The sequence below is a fragment of the Macrobrachium nipponense genome, chromosome 26 (genome assembly GCF_015104395.2).
Source record: "Macrobrachium nipponense isolate FS-2020 chromosome 26, ASM1510439v2, whole genome shotgun sequence".
Classification (NCBI taxonomy): Eukaryota; Metazoa; Arthropoda; class Malacostraca; order Decapoda; family Palaemonidae; genus Macrobrachium; species Macrobrachium nipponense.
In genome coordinates, this window is record NC_087215.1 from 19,541,396 (window position 1) to 19,563,895 (window position 22,500).

The 22,500-nt window shown below is 36.9% G+C and overlaps 2 protein-coding genes and 1 pseudogene across 2 annotated transcripts; all 3 read right to left on the reverse strand.

The window, feature by feature from the left end:
- Window positions 1-1,248: 1,248 nt before the first annotated feature.
- On the reverse strand, window positions 1,249-3,250 carry LOC135199779 (cuticle protein AM1199-like). The gene is made up of 3 exons (XM_064227924.1): window positions 3,180-3,250; window positions 2,206-2,438; window positions 1,249-1,626 (listed from the first exon to the last, which is right to left on the reverse strand). Exons 1-3 carry the CDS (start codon window positions 3,186-3,188, stop codon window positions 1,458-1,460), a joined length of 411 nt encoding a protein of 136 aa, XP_064083994.1. The 5' UTR covers window positions 3,189-3,250; the 3' UTR covers window positions 1,249-1,457.
- A 4,968-nt stretch (window positions 3,251-8,218) lies between these two features.
- Window positions 8,219-10,986, reverse strand: LOC135200036 (cuticle protein AM1199-like). The gene is made up of 3 exons (XM_064228271.1): window positions 10,833-10,986; window positions 9,735-9,958; window positions 8,219-8,643 (listed from the first exon to the last, which is right to left on the reverse strand). Exons 1-3 carry the CDS (start codon window positions 10,839-10,841, stop codon window positions 8,469-8,471), a joined length of 408 nt encoding a protein of 135 aa, XP_064084341.1. The 5' UTR covers window positions 10,842-10,986; the 3' UTR covers window positions 8,219-8,468.
- Window positions 10,987-22,034: 11,048 nt separating this feature from the next.
- Window positions 22,035-22,500, reverse strand: part of LOC135200043 (cuticle protein AM1199-like) — a 2,364-nt pseudogene continuing 1,898 nt past the window's right edge.

A 22,500-nucleotide genomic window follows, 5' to 3' on the forward strand; every position in this document is an offset into this window, starting at 1 on the left:
ATGTCGTCAACTCATTTTCATCTCTTCCCTTGGTTACGAACCTCCAGAGTAAACTAACGTTCGTTTACATAATTATATGTATGTATATATATATATATATATATATATATATATATATATATATATATATATATATGATTGTGTGTGTGTGTAATTGTGATAGTTCCAATGCCCTCGTAACTTCTCGAATTCTTCGCGCATTTTTTGGATTCGCTTCTTACTGCAAAGCCTTAGTTTCCAAGTATATATTATATATATATATATATATATATATATATATATATATATATATATATATATGTGTGTGTGTGTGTGTGTGTGTGTGTGTGTGTGTATGTATATACGTATATACGTTTACATAATATACATATATATATATAATATTATATATATATATATATATATATATATATACATATATATATATATATATATATATATATATATATATATAGATATATACATTTATATATATATATGTATATATATATTAATATATATATATATATATATGTTATGATAGATGCAGTCCTGCTAAATCCCATCATGGTTTTGCTAACATTTTTTTATATATATTATAATGTCGGTTAAAACATGATAGAATTTAGCAGACTGTATCTATAGTAACTTTACATCACCTGAGAATACAATAGAAATGGGTATCTTAATATAACCACTTGGCCACAATATTAACAGCACAGCAATATTATGTTTTGATATATTTAAGTCACGGAAAGTTGTAGCACACGTTCACTCCATAGAGAGTGGATGGGTTAATGCCGTCAGTGCACCTCGCGCAGTACACTGTAGTCATTACTAAGGCTCTTTGCAGTGTCCCTTCGGTCCCTAGCGGCATACGCCTTTCATTCCTTTTACTGCATTTTCGTTCATATTCTCTTTCTTCCATCTTTCTTACCAACATCTCATAACAATTGTTTCCTAGTGCAACGGCGAGGTTTTCCTCCTGTTACACCTTTCAAACCCTTTTTGCCAATTTCCGTGTCAACGCTGAAAGATCTCATAGGTCCCAACGCTGGGCAATTGGCCTAGATTTTATGTTCCATTGCATTTCATTCCATAACTGTCCTTTACGAACTAATAATTGAAAGACATCAAGAATTATTATAAAATTCCTAATCTTATTAGGCTCGGGAATATAACTCGAAGAAATTCCAGAGTAACCTCAAAAAAATAAAAAATGAAAATAAAAATAAAAACTTAAATTCTATGGGATATTGAAAAGAGTAATAATTTAATTTTTTTTTATTTTCTATACACAATTTCAGTACAGGTACTTCCCTTCATTGGCAACAGATCAGAAACATAAACAGGAAAACAGGAATTAGTTCGTCAAGATAGAGTAGATCGATCGCGTATTCACAGAATACACGACCGAAGAAATCAACTTGAGAATCTTGGGTCGAGGGGTTTCAGAAACGGTCATCAGGGCTTAGTAATCAATCAAATCTGATCCCGCGGGCGCGCTGCTCCTCGGCGATGCGGATCTGCTCAATGGCGTGGGCGGGGAGCGGGTGCGGGGTGGGGATGAAGGGGGACTCGGCGCGGAAGCCGTTTTCGTCAGCGACGTAGCGGACCTCGGCGAAGGATCCGTCGGGGAGAGGGAACCTGTTGGGGAGAAAGGATATACGATCGTTACTTTGACTCATTGCTTATTTTTTATGTTAATTATAGGGGTTTCCTTCCTCCAGTCCTCACGATTCATTTTCATTTTCCATCATTCATGTTCACGACGATTCAATATATAATTAATAACGGGTAATTGTTCAGACTTCAGCCGTCATCTTGTATGTAGTGAACTCGAAAAATCGCGATTTCTTTTTTAATTACGCACTGGGGAGAGCAAATGAAAACGGGAATAAAATATATTATATTCTTACCCTGTTATGCTTATAGAGTAAATCATCATTCAAACAACAATTTTAATGTTATGTATACAGATATATTGTACCATTAATCATCGTGGAATCTGAGCGCATTTAAGTATTAAAAGAGAACCAAGTTGATAGATGACAGCTTTTGAATTTAGACAAAAATTTAGCCTGGATGGAAATCTACAGTTTTCTCGGGAATCATTCACTAGACTAAAAATATTAAATGTATAACAGAAAATAGAAATTTTCCCATCTAGTAATCATTGAAGGATCCTATTCAAAACGCAACGAAGATCCCGACGCCTTTCCATACCTGTAGGATCCCTCCATGTTGGACTGACCGAGGGAGCCTACGAATCCCCTCCTGGATTCGCTGATGCCGTTGTCGGCCTCGAAGGTGTAAGCGAATTCGCCGTTGCCCTGGTCCTGACGCTCGTCCCTTAAGATTGCCACTGGGGGGTTCTGCAGGAACTGCTGCTGCTGGGGAAGGCCGAACTGAGGGCTGGCTACGGCCGCGGCGGCTAGGCAAGCCAAGGCGATGATGACCTGCGGCAGGAGATGTTTGTAAGTGAGACGTCGAAGTGAATGATACTCGCGTGTGTTTCAGAGATAGCGATGAAGATTCATTTCCGATTCGTTTGTGATTCCAGTAATGAAAGCTTCACGTCATTATTTTTTTTTATTTAAAAAGTGTTTTTTAATGATTTATTTTTTAGTTTTTAGTAATTTCCTCCTCCGGTTGTGGTATGGATACATCAAGAAGCAATTCAGACAGATCGTCCCAGTATACCCTTACTTATGCGCATGCGTGCTCACCATCGTCTATGGTCAACGACCTCTCAAAATGTAATGAGGCTAAAGGTCGTAGTCTCTGTGAATAATCTAGTCATAAATCTTGAGGAATAATTTATTTGTTTTCATAAATAATTATAAGTATTAATATATAATAGTGATAATGTAAAAATTTTGTTTGTTAAGTAAGGGCTGAAGTAAATCAGGATAAGTTTGAATACATGAAAATTAATAGGCAGTTTGCCCTCATCAGATTAAAGCTTTGCTTCAGCATTCATCATACAACCTCGTAGAATTTGTAAAATATTCTTTCAATGGGCAGATCTTTTAACGTTACACCATAACTAATTCGTTTTAAAATGAAATGGTTTACGAGTAATCGATCAGATGTTTTTCACTACGCTCTGGACTTAAGAATAAAACCCAGGGCACTCTGTATACAAACGAGAGGAAAAAAGTCGCTTGAGGAACTCCTTAGATCTCTCTGATACTCACAGACTTCATGTTGCTCGAGTGGCTACTCCGGAAGGACTCGTTCCCTTTGGAAGAAGACACCCTCTTATATACATCCCTTTTCCCACCGAGGAATGGTTCTAAAAAAAAATGTCTCCTTGCCCAAGCCTGTTCTCCCACAAGGTCAAACGTCTTTCTTTCTCTCTCTCTCTCTCTCTTTCTCTCTCTCAGAAAGAGCAAGCAGAGGTAGATTAATAGTGCCCAAAACTATACCAGGAAAAATAAAGGAAAGCACACAGGACATTAATCCACTACGCACCAGCATCGATAATGCAGCGTATATTCAATGCGTTGCCAGCTCATCTGAGGAATATATCAGGAGTGAGCGTAGATGTGTTTAAGAATAAGCTCGACAAATATCTAAACTGCATCCCAGACCATCCAAGATTGGAAGATGCAAAATATACCGGAAGATGTACTAGCAACTCTCTGGTAGACATTAGAGGTGCCTCACACTGAGGGACCTGGGGCAACCCGAACAAGATGTAAGGTCTGTAAGGTAAGGTCTCTCTCCCTCTCCGGGCCATAGCATCATAGTAAGCGTGTACGTATGCACTGTTTCAATAATGTTGATATTAAAAAAAAAATGTCATTGCGTTACTAACGCTGAACGTAACGGCATTTGTCAGCAAAGGAACTTTTCTTTCTTTATTTTTTTTTCAAAGAACTATACTTAGATCAAGCGTGCATAACAGAAGAGAAAAATAACTCTTATGGCGTGAAGAATCTTGTCACGAGAAAGTATTTCATATCTAGTAAAGTCAAGTTATAGTTGTGCCAGTGAAGTAGGCGAATAAGATAGTATAACATTCTCACGTTTATTTGCCTTCCTTCAGGAGTTCCTCAAGGGGGTTGTATGCCTTTCAATTGTACGGTTTAATTAAGATTTTATTGAAGTATGTAAAATTGTGTGTTTTTTAAAGGCCAGCTGAGGAATGCAGTGAAAAGAATCTGACTGCTTTCTAGTAAATGGTATCTTTTTGAAATTAGGGTTTAGTAATAACGTAACCTTTAAGCATCTGTTCTCTAAAAGAATATTTTAAAAATTCCAAGAGGTTATATGATGAACTTTTCAGCATAACTCAGAAATAACCATTAAAACCTTTATGAATGAATCATGCGTATCGTTTGAACTCAGATGAAATGTACTAGTACGTCATCTAGACTCTTCCTGACTACACTCGTGGTTTTGGCTTTCGTGGTGAAAGTAGCAGTTCCAGAAAATTTATTGCTGTATTATTTCTTTAGGTCTCCTTTTCCTCTTTATCTCGAAGCTTTGAAATTATGCAGTACGTCCTCCGCAGTGCCATAAATAATGTCTTGATGTTATGGTCATTTTATTATTACCGTAATACCATATATACACACACACACACACACACACACACACACACACACACACACACACACATATATATATATATATATATATATATATATATATATATCGTATATATGTGTGTGGTGTGTGTGTGTGTGTATGTATATATAAATTATATATGTGTGCAACGCGTATGCGTATTAGTGAGCGTTTTTTTAGGTATGATTACGCGAACGTTCTCTAGAGTCACGATATGTTAAATGTGAAATTTTTAACGTGTTTTCTCTAAGATTTCTGGGTACATTCTTTACTCTTAGAGCCCTATCGTCCTCAAAGGAAATATAGGAAGGGAGCACTTATTTAAGCTCTAGGTCTTGATAGCTTTGGATCTGAATCCATAGCTACAGAACTTCAAACCTTAAACCTTCCTTTTGGTCAAATGGTTAGACTTGGAACTCGGGTATTTATCGAGATCGTAGAGTCCAACTGAGAATATTTCTTTTATATTTCCTTAGAGCATAAACCGGCTTCAACAAAAGGCTAGAAAAGCGGAAATATAAGAATTCCAGGTTCTGAGCCATTTCCCACAGAAAGACAAAACATTATCTACTACTAAGTTTATTCTTCAAACCCGAATTAAGAATTTTCACACCCTATGCAAAAGCTTCCACACATAGGCAGCTTCATATGGCTATACTCATATACACATTGCACCTCTACTGATCAGTTGATCGCTTCCTGGATAGCTGAGGTATCTTGTTTTAATACTTCTTCCTCTATCCACCTCCTAATTTGCGTTCCTTCCAAAACATGCTCATTTTTCATGAAGCTATTGTCTTTCAGTGTGGCCAGGGGATCGCGTTACTTACAAGCATCGATTTTACAGTTTTCGTCCATTTACATTCAACGTTCAAACTCCATTCTCAGACAGAAAGGTTAGGTCGACGGTTCTTCCTTGCATACCAGGGTGTTCTTCCGTAAGACTTCCTTCCTTCGAATCGATTTGAAATTCTCCACCCACGTCTTTTGCCTCGAGGATTCTGTAAACTCGTCTTTTCAAGCATCAAGCAACCGTACGTTAAACCGATTCCCAAATTATTCACGATTCAGACTGCTTCCATACTGAAGTGGATGTGTTGCACTGTAGGCTTTACTTAAGGTTCTTTGCAGCGTGCCATCGGCCCCTAGCTGCAACCCCTTTTGTTCCTTTTGTTGTACCTCCTTTCATATTCTCTTTCTTCCATCTTACTCCACCCTCATCTAACAATTGATACATAGTGCAGCTGTTTTGACGTTTTCCTCCTGTTACACCTATCAAAGCTTTTACTCTCAATTTCCGTTTCAGCGCTGAATGACCTCGTAGGTCCTCGTGCTTGGCCTTTGGCTCTAAATTCTATATTCAATTCAATTCAATTCCATACTGAAATGTAACGTATGGTTACATTCTAGCTCTTGGCAGCGTTCATTTTCAGTTTGCGCAAACAACCTTTCAAACACTCGCCGGTTTCTGCAGCTTCTCTTCACAATTACCAGCTAAAACGTGCCTCTATATCCCTTCTCTCTTTCCTGACTTCTTTCATCACTATCCATGCAGATGCTGAACAACAACAAAGGCGCATGAAAACCTTGCCTGAGATTCAGTTGTACATCGAAGCAATCCTTATCTTTTGACTGATAGTCAAAAGGCTTCTTATTCATCATAAAAATATTCAAATATCAATTGAGCTTTTCGCTACCTCCACATCACCGTTTATGCCAATGCAAACAACTGGTCTGCATATCTCAGTCTTTGCTGTGGTAAACTCTGTTCAGTTGTTTATAATACTTTTATTCACAAATACATACATGGGTACATATATATATATATATATATATATATATATATATATATATATATATATATATATATATATATATATATGTATATATATATATATATAATATATATATATATATATATATATATATATATATATATATATATATATATATATATATATATATATATATATATATATATATATATATATATATATATGTATATATATATTTATTTGTATATATATATATATAGTATATATATATATATATATATATATATATACACACACACACACACACACACACACACACACACACACACACACACCTTTAATCTGAAATTGTAGCCTGGTTTTTTCCAAATTATGATCATTTCCTGTCGCCTTTAACCAAAAGAAATTCTCTCTCTCTCTTCTCTCTCTCTCTCTCTCGTCTCCTCTCTCTCTACTTCTCTCTCTCTCTCTCTCATGGCTCTCTCTCTCTCTCTCTTATCTCCTCTCAATATTACCTTATTCACACGTAGTCATTCTTTTTCTTGCATTTTCCTTTAAAAGTCATCATATTTTTTTTTATTTATTTATTTATTTATTTTTCATGAAGATGTTCAGAACTCACAGGCGGACTTGATAGATATACTAAAGTAGATTCACATTACCCGTGCATCTTATGTCTAGGCCAGTCCCTTACGACGCTCCTGATTGGCTGTTGATAAGCCAATCACGGGGCTGGAAACTCTCAGTCTCTCTCGAGAGTTCACATAGGCAGGATGTATGTTCCATCTCTTCTGAGGAATACTTTTGAAAGACATATTCCTCAGGAGAGGTTGAATATACATCCTGCCTAGTGAACTCTCGAGAGAGACTGAAAGTTTCCAGCCCTGTGACTGGCTTATCAACAGCCAATCAGGAGCGTCGTAAGGGACTGGCCTAGACTTCAGATGCACCGTTGATGTGAATCTACTGTAGCTGTTTAGGATGAAGAGAGACACATAGAGAGGCAGACAGACTGACAGTCAGATTAAGTAATAGGAAACGAAAGGAAATTGGATTAAATGTTGTAATTGTTCTAGGAGAAATTAAAGCTTTTGTTAGAAATTCAGCAAATTCCGAGACAAGGGTTTGTGATAAGGACATTTACGTAACACCACACCCACACACACACACAACACCACCCATATTCTTATACTATTATAATATATCTCTATATAATAATAATATAATGTAATATGTGTGTGTGTAAGCTTTTTTAACCGTACATGTCTTATCGCAGACCCTTGTATCGGAATTTGCTGAATTTCGAACAAAAGCTTTAATTTTTCCTAGAACAATTACAACATTTAGCCAAATTTTTTCCTTTCATTTCCTAACACTTAATCTGACTGTCTGTCTGTCTGTTTGTCTGCCTCTCTATGTGTCTCTCTTCATCTATATTATATATATATATAAATATTAAAAAATATTATTAATATATATTATACATATTATAATAGATATATATATTTATATTTTAGTATTTATATTGATATATGCGTGTTTGTGTGTATTTGTGTGTTAGACTTTCTATAAATATTTTAGTTATTAACAGATAAATGGCAGATGTCCTACATTTCAAACTTTCTGTTTTACTTAAGGATTATATATATATATATATATATATATATATATATATATATATATATATATATATATATATATATATATATATAGTATATATAATCCTTAAGTGAAATAGAAAGTTTGAAATCTCTCCACTCATGGGAGATGTAAATATCTGCCAATTATCTGTTGATAACTGAAGATATTTACAGGAAGTCCAGCCACATACAAATATCAAGAAGAAAATAAGTACGACAGGAGGAAAATATAAAAGCATCAATATTTTTTATTTTTATTATTATTTTTTATATTTATAAACGTTTTCCATACAGGTACTCCCCATCATTGGCAACATATATATAAAAAAACACGGAGGAAAAACAGAAAAAACAATAATTCGGAGACGAAGATACAGAATAAATCGCGCATTCACAGAATACACGAAGAAATCCACTTGAGAATCGTGAGTCGAGGTTCCATTGAAAATCTGTCCGTGAAATCGAGCGAGGGATTACTACAGGAGGTCATCAGGGCTTAGTAATCGTCGAAAGTAATCCCGCGGGCGCGCTGCTCCTCAGCGAAGCGGATCTGCTCGATGGCGTGGGCGGGGAGTGGGTGGGGGGTGGGGATTAGTGGGGACTCGGCGCGGAAGCCGTTTTCGTCAGCGATGTAGCGGACCTCGGCGAAGGAGCCGTCGGGGAGAGGGAACCTTGTGGGGGGGAAGAGTGGTTAATTTTTCTGAAAGACGGTCTTCTTGTTTCGGTTGCGTCCTGTACCTTGTATACATCTTATTCTATAATAATATTTTCAGAAGCTCAAGCGAAAGTGCAATACATTATTACCCTGATACTTATTCTCCTTGCATTTTAATGCTTTTTTTAGCTATTTATTGATTTGTTTTTCTTTTTTAATAATGTTACATCTCTTCTTTCTGTATTTCCCTTTACCTCGTCTTACTTCTTTCTGATGAACACCATGATATTCTTTGGAAGCTTGAATTTCAAGTCAGTGGGCCCTTTAGTGGGCTTGTTCCATACGAATAGGTTTCATCTTCTGAATAATAATAATAATAATAATATGATAATAATAATGTTTAATCTATGACAAATATCCGAATTTCAAGCCTCGTCCTGTATCGAAAGCGAACAGGCGTCATATCATGAGTATACGTCAGAAAAAAAAATCTACTGTCCCTTAGCATGAAATAATGGGTAGAGAGAATTAAAATAAAAAATAAAATAACTTTTTAATTTCGTCTTGTTTTGTCATATGAAGGAAAAGGATGTCGTTTATGATGCTGTGCCAGCTCTACCATTCGATTTTCAGATTTGATTTAGAAAGAAAGGAATCTCTTTTTAATCCCATTAACCATTATGAGAACAGGAGGAATTGTCTTAGGTTCATTGGTTAAATTTAGTAAATATTACATTACTTTTGGGAAACAATTGTGACTATGAAGACAATAAGTTAGCTGGGCTGAGGATCTACCTACGTATATCTTCAAAATCACACAGATGGAAACAAAGAAGATATTATTTTCCTAACATAAATCACAGATGAATCCTATTTACAAAACAGATATAAGCAGCTCAGGCAGCTGGATGCATGAATAATTCAACAAAGACACACAAGACTTATGACATCCTTTCCATACCTGAAGGATCCCTCCATGCTGGACTGCCCAGTGACATCCTTTCCTTACCTGAAGGATCCCTATATGTTGGAGACTGCCCAGTGACATCCTTTCCCTACCTGAAGGATCCCTATATGTTGGACTGCTCAGTGACATCCTTTCCTTACCTGAAGGATCCCTCCATGTTGGACTGCCCAAAGGCCCCGAGATAACCCCTCCTCGATTCGCTGATGCCGTTGTCAGCCTCGAAGGTGTAAGCGAATTCGCCGTTGCCCTGATCCTGGCGCTCGTCCCTCAAGATGGCCACGGGGGGACCCTGGAAGAACTGCTGCTGGGGCTGCCCGAACTGGGGGGCAGCTACGGCCACGGCGGCTAGGCAGGCGAGGATGACCTGTTGGGCATCGAGGAGGAAGGAGATCAGAATGAGTTCCACGTCTTCTCTTCAAATGTTTTCTCGTGGAATGAAATGTGCTTTGCTCGATGGCTTCTGTTCATTATTTTATTAACTTTAGAAATTTATTAATTTACTGATCTATTTATTCATTTATTTATCTATTGATGACATCTAAATAAATTAACAAAGATTTTTCAATAAATGAATAATGAGTGAACTATAAAAACGCGAGATAAATTTGAACTCCAAATCTGATCAAATCAACCGTATTGCGGAAAAGTATTAGGTCTTCAAGAAGTTTGATATAATATATTGACCATTCAACTTTCCAAAAGTTACGAAAGTTTCGAATAATTCATTATTGGTAAATGTTCGAGTTGCTTGAATACCCTATCAAAATGACTGGCTTTAATGATCATAATGGAAAATTATATATTTAAGCAAACTACCTGACTTAATAGGCAATGAAATATAATGCAACTGGTGAGGGAAGGAGAGGAAAGACATGAAATCACTGGTATTACAGAGTAAACTCGACAAACTAAGTTGCGTGCGAATCATCTACATTCATTATGAAAGAAAGAAGAAAATATGAAATGAGCTTCGTCACCTCTTCAACCAAAAACCGGCTTTTACCGAGAAAAAACATCTACCCACTAAAAGAAAAAGAAAAAAGTGCTCCAGTCCCTTTACAATCAGCCAAGGAAATGCCGTCCTTTGCTTTCGTTTCCCATTGAGGTCAAAGGTAAATACAATCACTGGATAAAATCCTTAGACCACGGGTTTTCCCTCAAGAAATCTCCTGTCTTCCCTAATGCTCACAGACTCCACTTCGAAAGCGCTCTTCCCCCCACTTTCGACTAATACTCACGGACTTCATGTTGCTCGAGAGGCGATCCAAGAACGACTTGTTGCTCTGTGGAAGGAACCGCTCCCTTATATACTCCCTTCCACTTTCTCGACTGAAGAGGGACGCCGTAATGATATAGGTAGGACCTTCCTCCTCTCCTTCTTGTCCAGGTCTAGTAGGAATCAAGGTCGATCGGCCCCGCCCCTTCGAGTTTTTTTTTTTTTTTTCTTTTCATTCGCCCCTTCCCTTTCTATGCATTGGCCAGACGTAGTGAAAGACACGCACATATGTCGTTTTTATTGCGTCAGTGTCTATTTAATCACAAGCGAATGTGTGTGTGTGAGTGTACAATTACATACATGCTTAGGCAAGGACACTCACAGAGTTGTGAATACGTGTATGTATGCATGTATGTGTATATATATATATATATATATATAATTATATATATTATATATATATATAATGTATGTATATATATATGTATACATAGATTTTAATGTATATTTACGTGTATATATTTATTAGGTTATTATATATATGTGTGCCTACGTATTCCAATAAAAGAAAGGGGCAGGTATACATGAATTCAGAAGTTATGCGCGCGCGCACACACGCACACCTAAGGGCATAATATCTCCCACTAAATATTTCGCCAATGTAACTACTTCTGTCATTCACTACTTGTAAGGGTGGGAGTCAGTCCACCGAAATATAGTAGTCCTTAGCTTTAAACCAGAGTGTTTTACTGGGCTACTATATTTATATATATATATATATATATATATATATATATATATATATATATATATATATATATATATATATATACTTTCTTTCAAAGACTGCATATGGTGCACGACTACAACTGCTCCATAAAACTTTCAGTCTCATTTTGAGCGTGAGAATTAGTAAGCAGGGAACGATAATGGTGACTTCGCACGCTCAGAATGAAGACATCAACATACATCATTCGTCGGTAATTTGGTTCCAATCTGTCGTCAGATTTCAAAGTGAATCTCTTTCCCTCTATCTCTCTCCTTTCTGCAGTCGTTACTTAAGGTTCTTTGTAGCGTTCCTTCGGCCCCTAGCTGCAACCTCTTTCGTTCCTTTTTACTGTACCGCCTTTCATATTCTCATTATACCCCGTCTTACTTTCCACCCTCCCCTAACAAATGATTCATAGTGGCTGAATGACCTCATAGGCCTTTGGCCAAAATTCTATATTCAGTTCAATTCTCTCTCTCTCTCTCTCTCTCTCTCTCTCTCTCTCTCTCTCTCTCTCTTCTTCTTCTTCTTCTTCTTCTTCTTCTTCTTCTCTCTCTCTCTCCTTATGATCAGATCCGCTAGTAGCCCAGAGGATATTTTCTTGAAATCCCTCTACTTTTTTGCCCATCAACGACTAACCAAAACCTCCTTTACCTTTGGCAAAACCTTTCCGTTCCCTTCCCAACCTGCGTGCCCAGGCGATCCCCTGGTATCCCACATGCCCAAACAATCTCGCGTTCTAACGCCCTTCGGTATTCTGTGCAGCCAGGCAATCTGGCTGATGCAATGTTACATTGGTTTACGAGAGATCAACAATTCATTAATTCAATTTTTTTTTTCGTCTCTGGCTAGATTCATTCCATTCTCTTTCTCAGCATTAATGAGTTTCATTTCCTTATCTTTTTTTCATTATTTATTTGTAGATGGGTTTTGGTTGCCTAGTCATTAATTTAAACCCAGAATTTGGACTCGTGGTCATTAGGGAGCGAATGGACAATGTTTTGATTATGTCAGAAAACATAGTCATTAACACGTAGGATATTGGTAAACATATAATACATTACAATGCTTTCTTGTTAAGCTCTTAAAAAAAGATAGAATTAGAAAAAGAAAGGAAAATACCAGTTGCAACGTAAACACCTGCTCAGTATGTATAAAAGATAAATTCATTTAAATACATTAACGAAGGTACATTCAATTACCACAATATTTATATTCTGTACCTGATCTGGACAGGTGTTGTACCTCTCCCTGTCATATTCAATCGCTGTTAGCGTCTCCCATTACCATTATCTCAGAAGTCATCGGCGCTTTTCTTTGTCCTTATCGGTCGATTCCCCTTCACTTTCATCAGCTTTTCTCAGTTACATAAATTTTTCGTTCTTTATGCATCAGACATCTAAATTGATCGGGTTTTGTTGTTATTACCTTTCGTACTCTTATTGACCCCTTTCGTGGGTCTGCAGTTTCGACGACTTATGTTTCATTCATCTCTGTCTTTCGCGTTTTCTCTCCTTCTTCTTATTCAAGTTCTCTCGTGTATGCTTACGTTGTCGATTCTTTCAATCGATGCTTATTGCTGTCGTATTCTATTTCTTTATCAGTTTCTACTGTTTTCCACAAATTATTAGGTATTGTTGTTATCCTACTCTATTTACAGTGTACCGTAAACTTTTCAAGCTTATTGGAATGTAATATGCATCCCTTAAGACTAATTTAACATTTGAAAAATCATATATATATATATAAAATATAATATATATATATATATATATATATATATATCAAGTACAAAAGGCCCATTAAAACACACTGGTTTACAAGGAGACCACATTTCGATTGACTAACATCCGCCCTTATCAAGTGCAGAAGTCAGTCCACCTAATATAGTCCTTAGCTTTAACCAGTGTTTTTAATGGACCTTTTAGACTCGAGACGCAACCTTTTTTAACAGAAGAATTTATTTACGTATTATAATATATATATATATATATATATATATATATATATATATATATATATATATATATATACACACACAAGTAAGTCGTTTCCTCTTGTAAAGGTGGACCCCTATACTAACTGCAGTAATCACCTGCTTCCAATGAACTCTCATGCCTCATGGACATTGAGGCCTTATTTTCATTTGCTTCATTCACCCCTTCAAGCCAACGCCCTCTCGATCTGTCATCCACCTGTCATCCATCTGATCCTCCATTCCCACCTCGTGATCAGACCACCTCAAAACTTAAGGTTCTTCTTTTCAGTGATGCTAAACCTTTCACTACGTCTCCACTTTCTCCCCTCGTTTTGCCTCTTTCAAAGTTCAGTAGGAGAATCATGATGAGTGCAGATTTGGCTATAATCCACTCTCAGTTAGGGTCATTTAACTTTTGAGAAGTAGTTAGCACTGCGAGAGAATTTACTTCAAGTCAATAACAATAACGCAATGATTTTGAAAAGAAATACAGGGTGTCCATAAAGTCCCAGGACCATTAGAAGTATTTATTGCTCAGAATGGTATGGGACTTTATCGACACCCTGTATATTCGGGGAAGAACGCAGTCTGTGACAGGTATGCCTTTATCTTGAAGGCTCTCACCATTCTTCTCGTACATCATTTTTCTTTTAATTGTTTTTCTAAGAATTTTCCTGAAAAATCTTTTCTGACTCGCCTCAGTAAACAGCTCACAGTAATGTGTATGAAATTGTTCAAATGCTTTGTTATGCTAATGTATATTCATAGCATATTGTAATAAAACCGGATAAACTGCTTTTCTCGCTACCACTCTTACCTTTCCCAGCTACCGATGATAATCCCTCACACACAAACAAACTCCAAACTGCAGAGAGCCTGAAGTGCTCCATCCAGTTTTTGTAACATCTCTTCATCTGGGGAAATGTTCTCTGAGAATCCCTCTTCTGTAGCACGTGATAGCCTGGGCCCACTACAAGACCTACAGAAGTCTCACCCCAAAACAGGTTTCCACTGGGGCTGATTTTTTTTTTTTTTTCTTTTTTTGTATACACTTCATTCCTCAAAACTTTTTATAGTTGCGATGGTATAAACGCCCTTCCTTTTACAAGCTCCCTTCATATTTCTCTCTCTCTCTCTCTCTCTCTCTCTCTCTCTCTCTCTCTCTCTCTCTCTCCAGTACGTTTATAACTGGGCCTGAACAATCAGTACATGACATTATATACAAATGTATGCGCACGAACTTACAATGATAACCATGCTTGCTTATGCAGACATGAAAACGAGGCATATTCAGTATCACGAAATTCATGCTCTCAAGACAAAAAAAATAAAAAAAATTAAAAAGGAAAAGAATCGAATAAGAATTATAAAAAAAAAAAAAAGACTGAATAAGAATTCTCTTACAATTTGTATTAAAACTTTCGAAAGAAAGAGAGAAGGGGTGGGGGGGGGGGGGGGCGCCTGGTGGTGTTGGAAGGGGGGAGTGGTAGTACCGTTCGTACTGGCTGCATCCCTGATCTGGCGTTATGCTAAGCACCTTTCGAGGTCAATGGGAAGAGGATATATAAATAGTTTTCCAGCCTGGTGACTTCAAGGACTTCGTCGGAGGCGTGAAAATAGGGAGAGGAAATTGATTTCCACGAGTTGCATTTCTTCCCTTTTCGGTAGCCTAGGCCAGGAGAGAATGAGAATAAGTAGGGAAGAAAGGGAGAAGTAGGGAGGGAGGGAGGTTGCAGGAGAGTTAGGAAGCACAAAAGCTGGGAGGGATTTCCAAAGTTTTGTTATAGAAAATATCCCGGAAAATGTTTTCAATTCTAATATTAAGGTAAATTTACATTGTCATGAGAGGGAGAGAAAAGAATTTGTATTTTTTTCAATAAACTAACTGACGGAAAACAGAATTAAAGCGAGGAAACCCTGTTAATAAACTAACACAATGGGAAATAGAGAATCGTGGAAAGAGTAGAACACATCGATAAACATATAAGTCAGTAGACAAAAGAAGAAGTAAATAGATGTTATAGAAGCACGAACAATAATAATGAGAACTGTTGAGCAGTTGCCAAGATAGATTCAGAGTCGATTGAAAGGCAGACAGAAAGCAAGGTAAGAAAAAATATTTAGCATTGTTAAAGAAAAGAATGTATTGGTGCCGATTAGAAACTTCGGAATCACCATCGTCATCAGCTTTGCTTTCAAAGAAAAGGAAACATCACGAGAAATCTAACGGAATGACTGTCATACAAAAGCAGAACATCACATTTTAAGAAAATTCTGCCTCTTAAAGATAAGAAGAAGAATGTAAAAGAGTTGTTAAGATGGAATTCACTGCGCTGAATTCCACACAAAAAATCTGGCTAATTATCACCTCGCCGCACGAACGTGAAAATGAGAATGTTGGACACGTACAGTACACGTTCACGCTGGATGCCAAACTTCCCGGAGAATGACTGATACTCGGAAACAATTGATGGCCTTATTATAATATGGTCTTCATTTCACTTTTAACACCTTCTCTCGAGTCGTATTTCTAAGAATTGGTTCCATGTGACGATCGCAGCGACGACTAAGAGGAGACTTTTCGCATCGCCTTGTTCCTGGCTCTTACAAAATAGCGTCGGGTCACCTTGAGGCATTAGGCACCCAATAATGACCTCACCTCAGTGCAAGATGATAATGATGGAGGCCTCTTGCAAGACGAGAATACGGAAACGACTTGTCGTTTGAGTACTTTTCACTTCCCAATATTAATGCATTTTCGCAATTTTTGCTGTTGCTATCACATTTGTTGTGCGCTGTTGCTGTTAATGTTTTTTTAAAGATTAGTATTGAAAGGATAATAATTTATATTAAATAGTGTGCCCACTTAAATTAGATTTAGTTTAGATTTTCTGTAGGCAGTCTGCAGCTATGGGTGCAGTCGTATATTTACACAGTATCAGTTTCCTTGATCAAAGGATTTTTTCAGCTAATTATGTATACGTCAAAGCAGACGAAAGTTGCTGTGTATATTTAAAGAATATGATATTACAACATCTGTATAAAATTCCCATCCGCTTCCGAAATGTGCGATTTCCTCGTTATACATCAGGATGCCAGAAAACTTACAGTCAATCAATCAATCCTCGTTGGACGTGTGGTTTTAGTGCTCGCCTACCGATTCGGTAGTCCCGAGTTCGATTCCCCGTTCTGCCAACGTGGAATCAGAGGAATTTATTTCTGGTGATTAGAAATTAATTTCTCGCTACAATGTGGTTGGGATCCCGCAATAAGCTGTAGGTCTCGTTACTAGATAACCAATTACTTCCTAGCTACGTAAAAATATATAATCCTTCAGGCCAGCCCTAGGAAAGCTGTTAATCAGTTCAGTGTTCTGGTCAAACTAAGATATACTTAACTTTTTCCGAAATGTTTGAGAAGCGAAAACATTTGAAACCCCTACTTCCATATTATATCAAACAACTTTCGCAGACCGGTGCCTCTTGTATAACAATACCGTGAAAGCAGCCAGAGAAAGCTGTGCTTGTATCAGTAATAAAGTAGCGTGATATACCTTCCTGCTTCTCACAGTATAGGAAAGCCCGTAACTCCACTTGCTTTATGGATATGCGTCACTCGAGTTGATGTATGAATTTTCGGGGTTCGAGTCTTTGGAAGTGCTAGACAAAAGCGAGATAATTGTGTTTATTTGGGGATGTAATGGAAAATTTTATATATATATATATATATATATATATATATATATATATATATATATATACCTATGACATTTAATAAAAGGAGCCCATGAAAACGCCAAAATATATAGAAAGTAAGTACTATATTTCAGAGACTGCTGTCTCTCTCTTCAGACAGCAGTCTCTGAAATATAGTAAAATTACTTTCTATATTTTGACGTTTTTTATGGGCTCCTTTTATTGGATGGAATTCTGTTGTAACAGCATTTTTACCAGTCCCTACCCCTATTATATATATACATATTATATATTATAAATATTATATTATTATTATTATATATATATATATATATATATATATATAATATATGTATATATATTTATATATATATATATATATATAATAATATATATATATATATATATGTGTGGTGTGTGTGTGTGTGTGTGTGTATGGAAAATGGACACGATAGCATTTTACGATTATATTGATTTGATTTGTAATCATCTGGTAAAACCATAGAGTTATTTCCAAATGAATTGCAAGTAAAGTACTGCGAAGACATGTCGGTTTACTGATAGGTGCTGCTACGGCTACAAATACTAATAATAATAATAATAATAATAATAATAATAAAATAATAATAATATTATTATTATTATTATTATTATTATTATTATTATTATTATTATTATTATTATTATTATTATTATTATATTTGCTGTCGTTGTTGCTGCTGTTGTATTACTTCCTGCCAGTGCTGTGGTTGCTTCTAATGCAAAAAACATTGTAAGATTTGAGAGAGAAAATTAATTGCCTGTAGAGATTGTCTAAGCAGCGCATTCATTTTCTCCTTTTTTTTTTAATACACTACGCCGTGTGCATAACTAAGAAAGATACTGAACAGTTCGTACCTGATTAGAGAACATGCTTACTTCTGGGAATGTGTTTGCGCAGTAAATACAGTAACGAACATTGGAGATTGTAACACAATTTATTGCAAATTTTATTTTTTTATTTTATTGTATTATATTTTATTTTTTGCTATGATAGGTTTGCCGACAATTGAAATGGAATTTCCCGAAGATAGAAAAGTTTTCTTAAAATAAAACAAGAATGTTTCCCAACATGTATCGGATTTTTTACTATTAGAAGTAATTTGTGGTACCCCTGAAAAATAGTTTTTCAAGGCAAATTAATTTTGTGATATTTTTTGCTTTCTTCAAACGACTTTTAGGAACAATTGATATTGAATACATCCCAGATTTCTTTTTCTTCCAGATAAGGACTTTCGACATTTTCCATTTCAGTCCAACGATTAAAATAAAGAAAAATTCAAAACAAATATCTAAAGTATGCAAAGAATTACGGAGTTGATAACAGCGCGGTTAAATCTGAAAGCGACGCGAAACAGTAATAAATCAGAGTAAAAGAGAGGATACCTACAGAACAAAAGGCTTTTAAAAGGCTTTCGCCACATGAATTATGACATTGGAGACGTCTAGAGAAAGGTCAGCTGAGGTCAGGCCGAACGAATGGCTCAGACGCAGGGCATGTTCCTCTCAAGCGTGAAGTCCTTTTATAAACAAACGCGTAATTTGCATCCTAGTGCTAATTTGTGCTGGATTGCGTGGAGATGTTGACACGTAGCATCAACATCATCAACGGGTACTAAGTATCTTCAAGAAATCTGCTAAAGTAAACAGTAATTAGTGGATAATTGGGTTCGATTGCCATGCAGGCCATCCATCTCAACTGCTGTCAACATTCTCCTCTTGATAAAGGAGATAGCACTAGTAGGCCACTAATAGAACACCTGTTTCAAAAGTCAGTTAAAATACTTAAGAATATTGATACAGGTGCATTTTAATCCTGACCTGGGAAGGCATTACTGATGAATACTTCGATATCGAAGAGTTCCTATAGTAGATTCACATCAACCGTGCATCTGATGTCTAGGCCAGTCCCTTACGACGCTCCTGATGGGCTGTTAATAAGCCAGTCACAGGGCTGGAAACTCTTAGTCTCTCTCGAGAGTTCACATAGGCAGGATATATGTTCCACCTTTCCTGAGGGATACGTCTTTCAAGTGTCCCTCAGGAGAGGCGGAACATACATCCTGTCTATGTGAACCCTCGAGAGAGACTCTGAGCTTCCAGCCCTGTGATTGGCTTATCAACAGCCAATCAGGAGCGTCGTAAGGGACTGGCATAGACATCAGGTGCACGGTTGATGTGAATCTACTGTAGGAACTATCTAACCCACGAGAGAGCTTACTAAGTAACGCAAATGACAGATATGAACACGGAAAGAGACAAGATAACGGCAAATGTCATAATCTAACCATGAGAGAACCCAAAAGCATGAATAGTTTATCAACCAAGCAACCTGGCCAGCGTGCAAAGCAGTCAGTTGGCTAGTCAACCAACAACAAAGTTGCTCTCCCATGATGCCGTTCACTTCTTCTTCTTCTTCTTCTCATTCTTTCCTTAGATGCTAGAAAGGCCGAGAGAAAGTAAAGTTGATAAAGATCGAAGAGACTAATCTCTAATGATACCGTATAAGATATGATTACACGGTTGGCACCGAGTATAATTCGCGGAGATTGGGCATAACGATTGGCAACTCCTGCAGTATTACAGAAAATCGGGAGAAATGTGATCGTTAATGCACGATTGGACTGATCATATTCAGCGGACAAAAGGAGTTATGCACATTTACCGAGGTCGAATGCACGATGTTTGTTTACAAATAATTCCTCGCAGACTTGATAAAATAATACGAGACGAATTGACAATGAAAGAATGGCTTCTCTGTCTGATGTTGTGGCTGACTGTGCTTCAAGTCACTTTTTTATTTTATTACTATTCCTAAAAACGAGTAAAAAAATGCGACGGAGTTTCTTAGGCGCAATCCAGTTTTCTGTACAGCCGCTACGGCGTATATAATCAAGGCCTCGGTATAATGCTGTACGATCCGCGCCCCATGAAACTAACCACTGCCCGTTGGTGGCCTTTCCCATATCGTTGCCAGAAGCACGATTATGGCTGAATTTAATTGTAAAGCAAAAAAGTTACTGAGGCTAGAGGGCTGAAATTTGTGCGTTTGATGACTGTAGGGCGGATGACCAACATTCCAATTTGCAGCCCTCTAGCCTCAGTAGTTTTTAAGATGTGAGGGCGGACAGAAAAATTGCGTAGAGAGAAAGAGAGAGAAAAAAAGTTTTTCTTTTATAGAGCACTAAAAAATTGATTTCTTAGACGTGAAATATCTCTGCACAATTACTCATAACGTTCGCATCACTCATTCTTTTTTATATTCATTCGTTTCTGTTATAAAAAGATGAATTGGCAGGTAATTCTCGAGAGTTGAAATTTGCTGAAAATTTTAACTTCGATAGATTAATATTTATATCTCCCTTTTTATTCAGTATTTTTTTTTTTTCTTTGCCCGTAACCATGTTACTTCGTGATAACGCGTAACAAACAAAAGAAATATATATATATATATATATACCATAATATATATATATATATATATATATATCCGTAGAAGGATCCACAGTAATATTCTCGTTTATCCATACGAAATATATTTGTGGACATATTTTCATCTGGACAAACAAGAATATTACTGTGGATCCTTTTGACTGATTTCTTAAAAGCACGATATGTGTTTTTATATATTTTATATATATACATAGTATATAGTATATATATATATATATATATATATATATATATATATATATATATATACACACACATATATAAGAGTATTTGCAAAGTCAGACGAAAACGAAACGCCGCAATTCGGTTTTTCGTTTTCTGTTGACTATGTAAATAGATTCTTTTCCTTTCACCAAAATGAATACGCGAACAGAATCATCATGATCACACGGATTAAACCTGTTTCTTTCCGGACATTATCTCGTACCGTGTTATTTAACTCCGCAAAATTGCACGGACTTCAGTCACGTGCTTTATGGAAATCTATAAGTCAGACCCGAAGAATTATGACTTTTCCCTGTAAAATGAGCATCTTTCCCTGGCAATTTTTTTCTTTTGCTTTACGTCAATACTCTATTAAGAATTGTTGATTGATTACGATACGGCCAGCGAGACGTGTATTGTCTGGGAAGAGTTCACTCCGCGTGAGTTTCCCGATTCGTCGATGTTCAAAACGTGGATGAATTAATCCTTGATTTAAGGAAAAAATGTATATTGCAGTCTTCTCTTCTCTATTTCGCTGTGATGTGCTGAATAACGTTCGGGCTATTCTTTACTTGAGCCTCAATGCTTCTGAAATGGCTTTGAGTAATAAAAGGGAAAGAGATTTCGCTTGGATTTTTATCTTGTTAACAACTAAAATTCGAACTAGTCTCCCTAATGCAGCTGTGGAATATTCCAATATCCCGATCTCCAGATATGCAAACAATGAACTTATTCATTCCCGCTGTTTGCTGGCGTCTCCTGAGTATCAGTTGTATACGTTTTATTTTCAGTTCGGTCCTATTTATTCATATTTATTCAATGTAGATCACTTTTTCCTATAACTTGTCTTCCTGTGCAGGCTGATTTCCCTTTGGAGTCCTCTTGGGCTGACAGTCACTGACTCTGCCCCAAAAGGGTTTTCAGCTGAAAATTTATAAAAGTTAAATGTATGTGTTTATGAATAATGTATGCTTGTACGTGCATGCATATAAGCATACGTTCGTATATAGAAATGGTGGTAGGACCAAGCGAGAACCTTGCAGTAGAACATTTATGGAAAGCAAGAAGAATGAAAAGTACTCGACGTAAATGCATCATTTTATTACAGGAACAACATCACAGGTACACAGATATGTATCATGTCACTTCCCCCATGACTTTGGTAACTTTGTTTAGTCTGTTTTTTGATTATCTGAAAAAGAGGGGCCCCACCGAGGAGGAAAGATATATAAAATACATATCAAAAGAGGCTTACGAAAGACAACATGGATAATAAGCATCCCTCAGGAACTCCCGAAAGCCTCGGGAAGGACGCGAACAAGTGCATCTCCTGCAGGAGCTTTTGAAAGACTCTGGGAAAGATGCGTCAACACGCATCCTGTGGGTTAAGTGTCTGTACATGAGGAGAGAGATCCTTCACAGGAGGGACAGTTCCGATTCTTGGAGGGGAAGGACCCCCAGCCGTTTAGTAGTCGGGAAAAGTGACCCCACGGGCGCGCTGCTCCTCAGCGAAGCGGATCTGCTCGATGGCGTGGGCGGGGAGCGGGGGTGG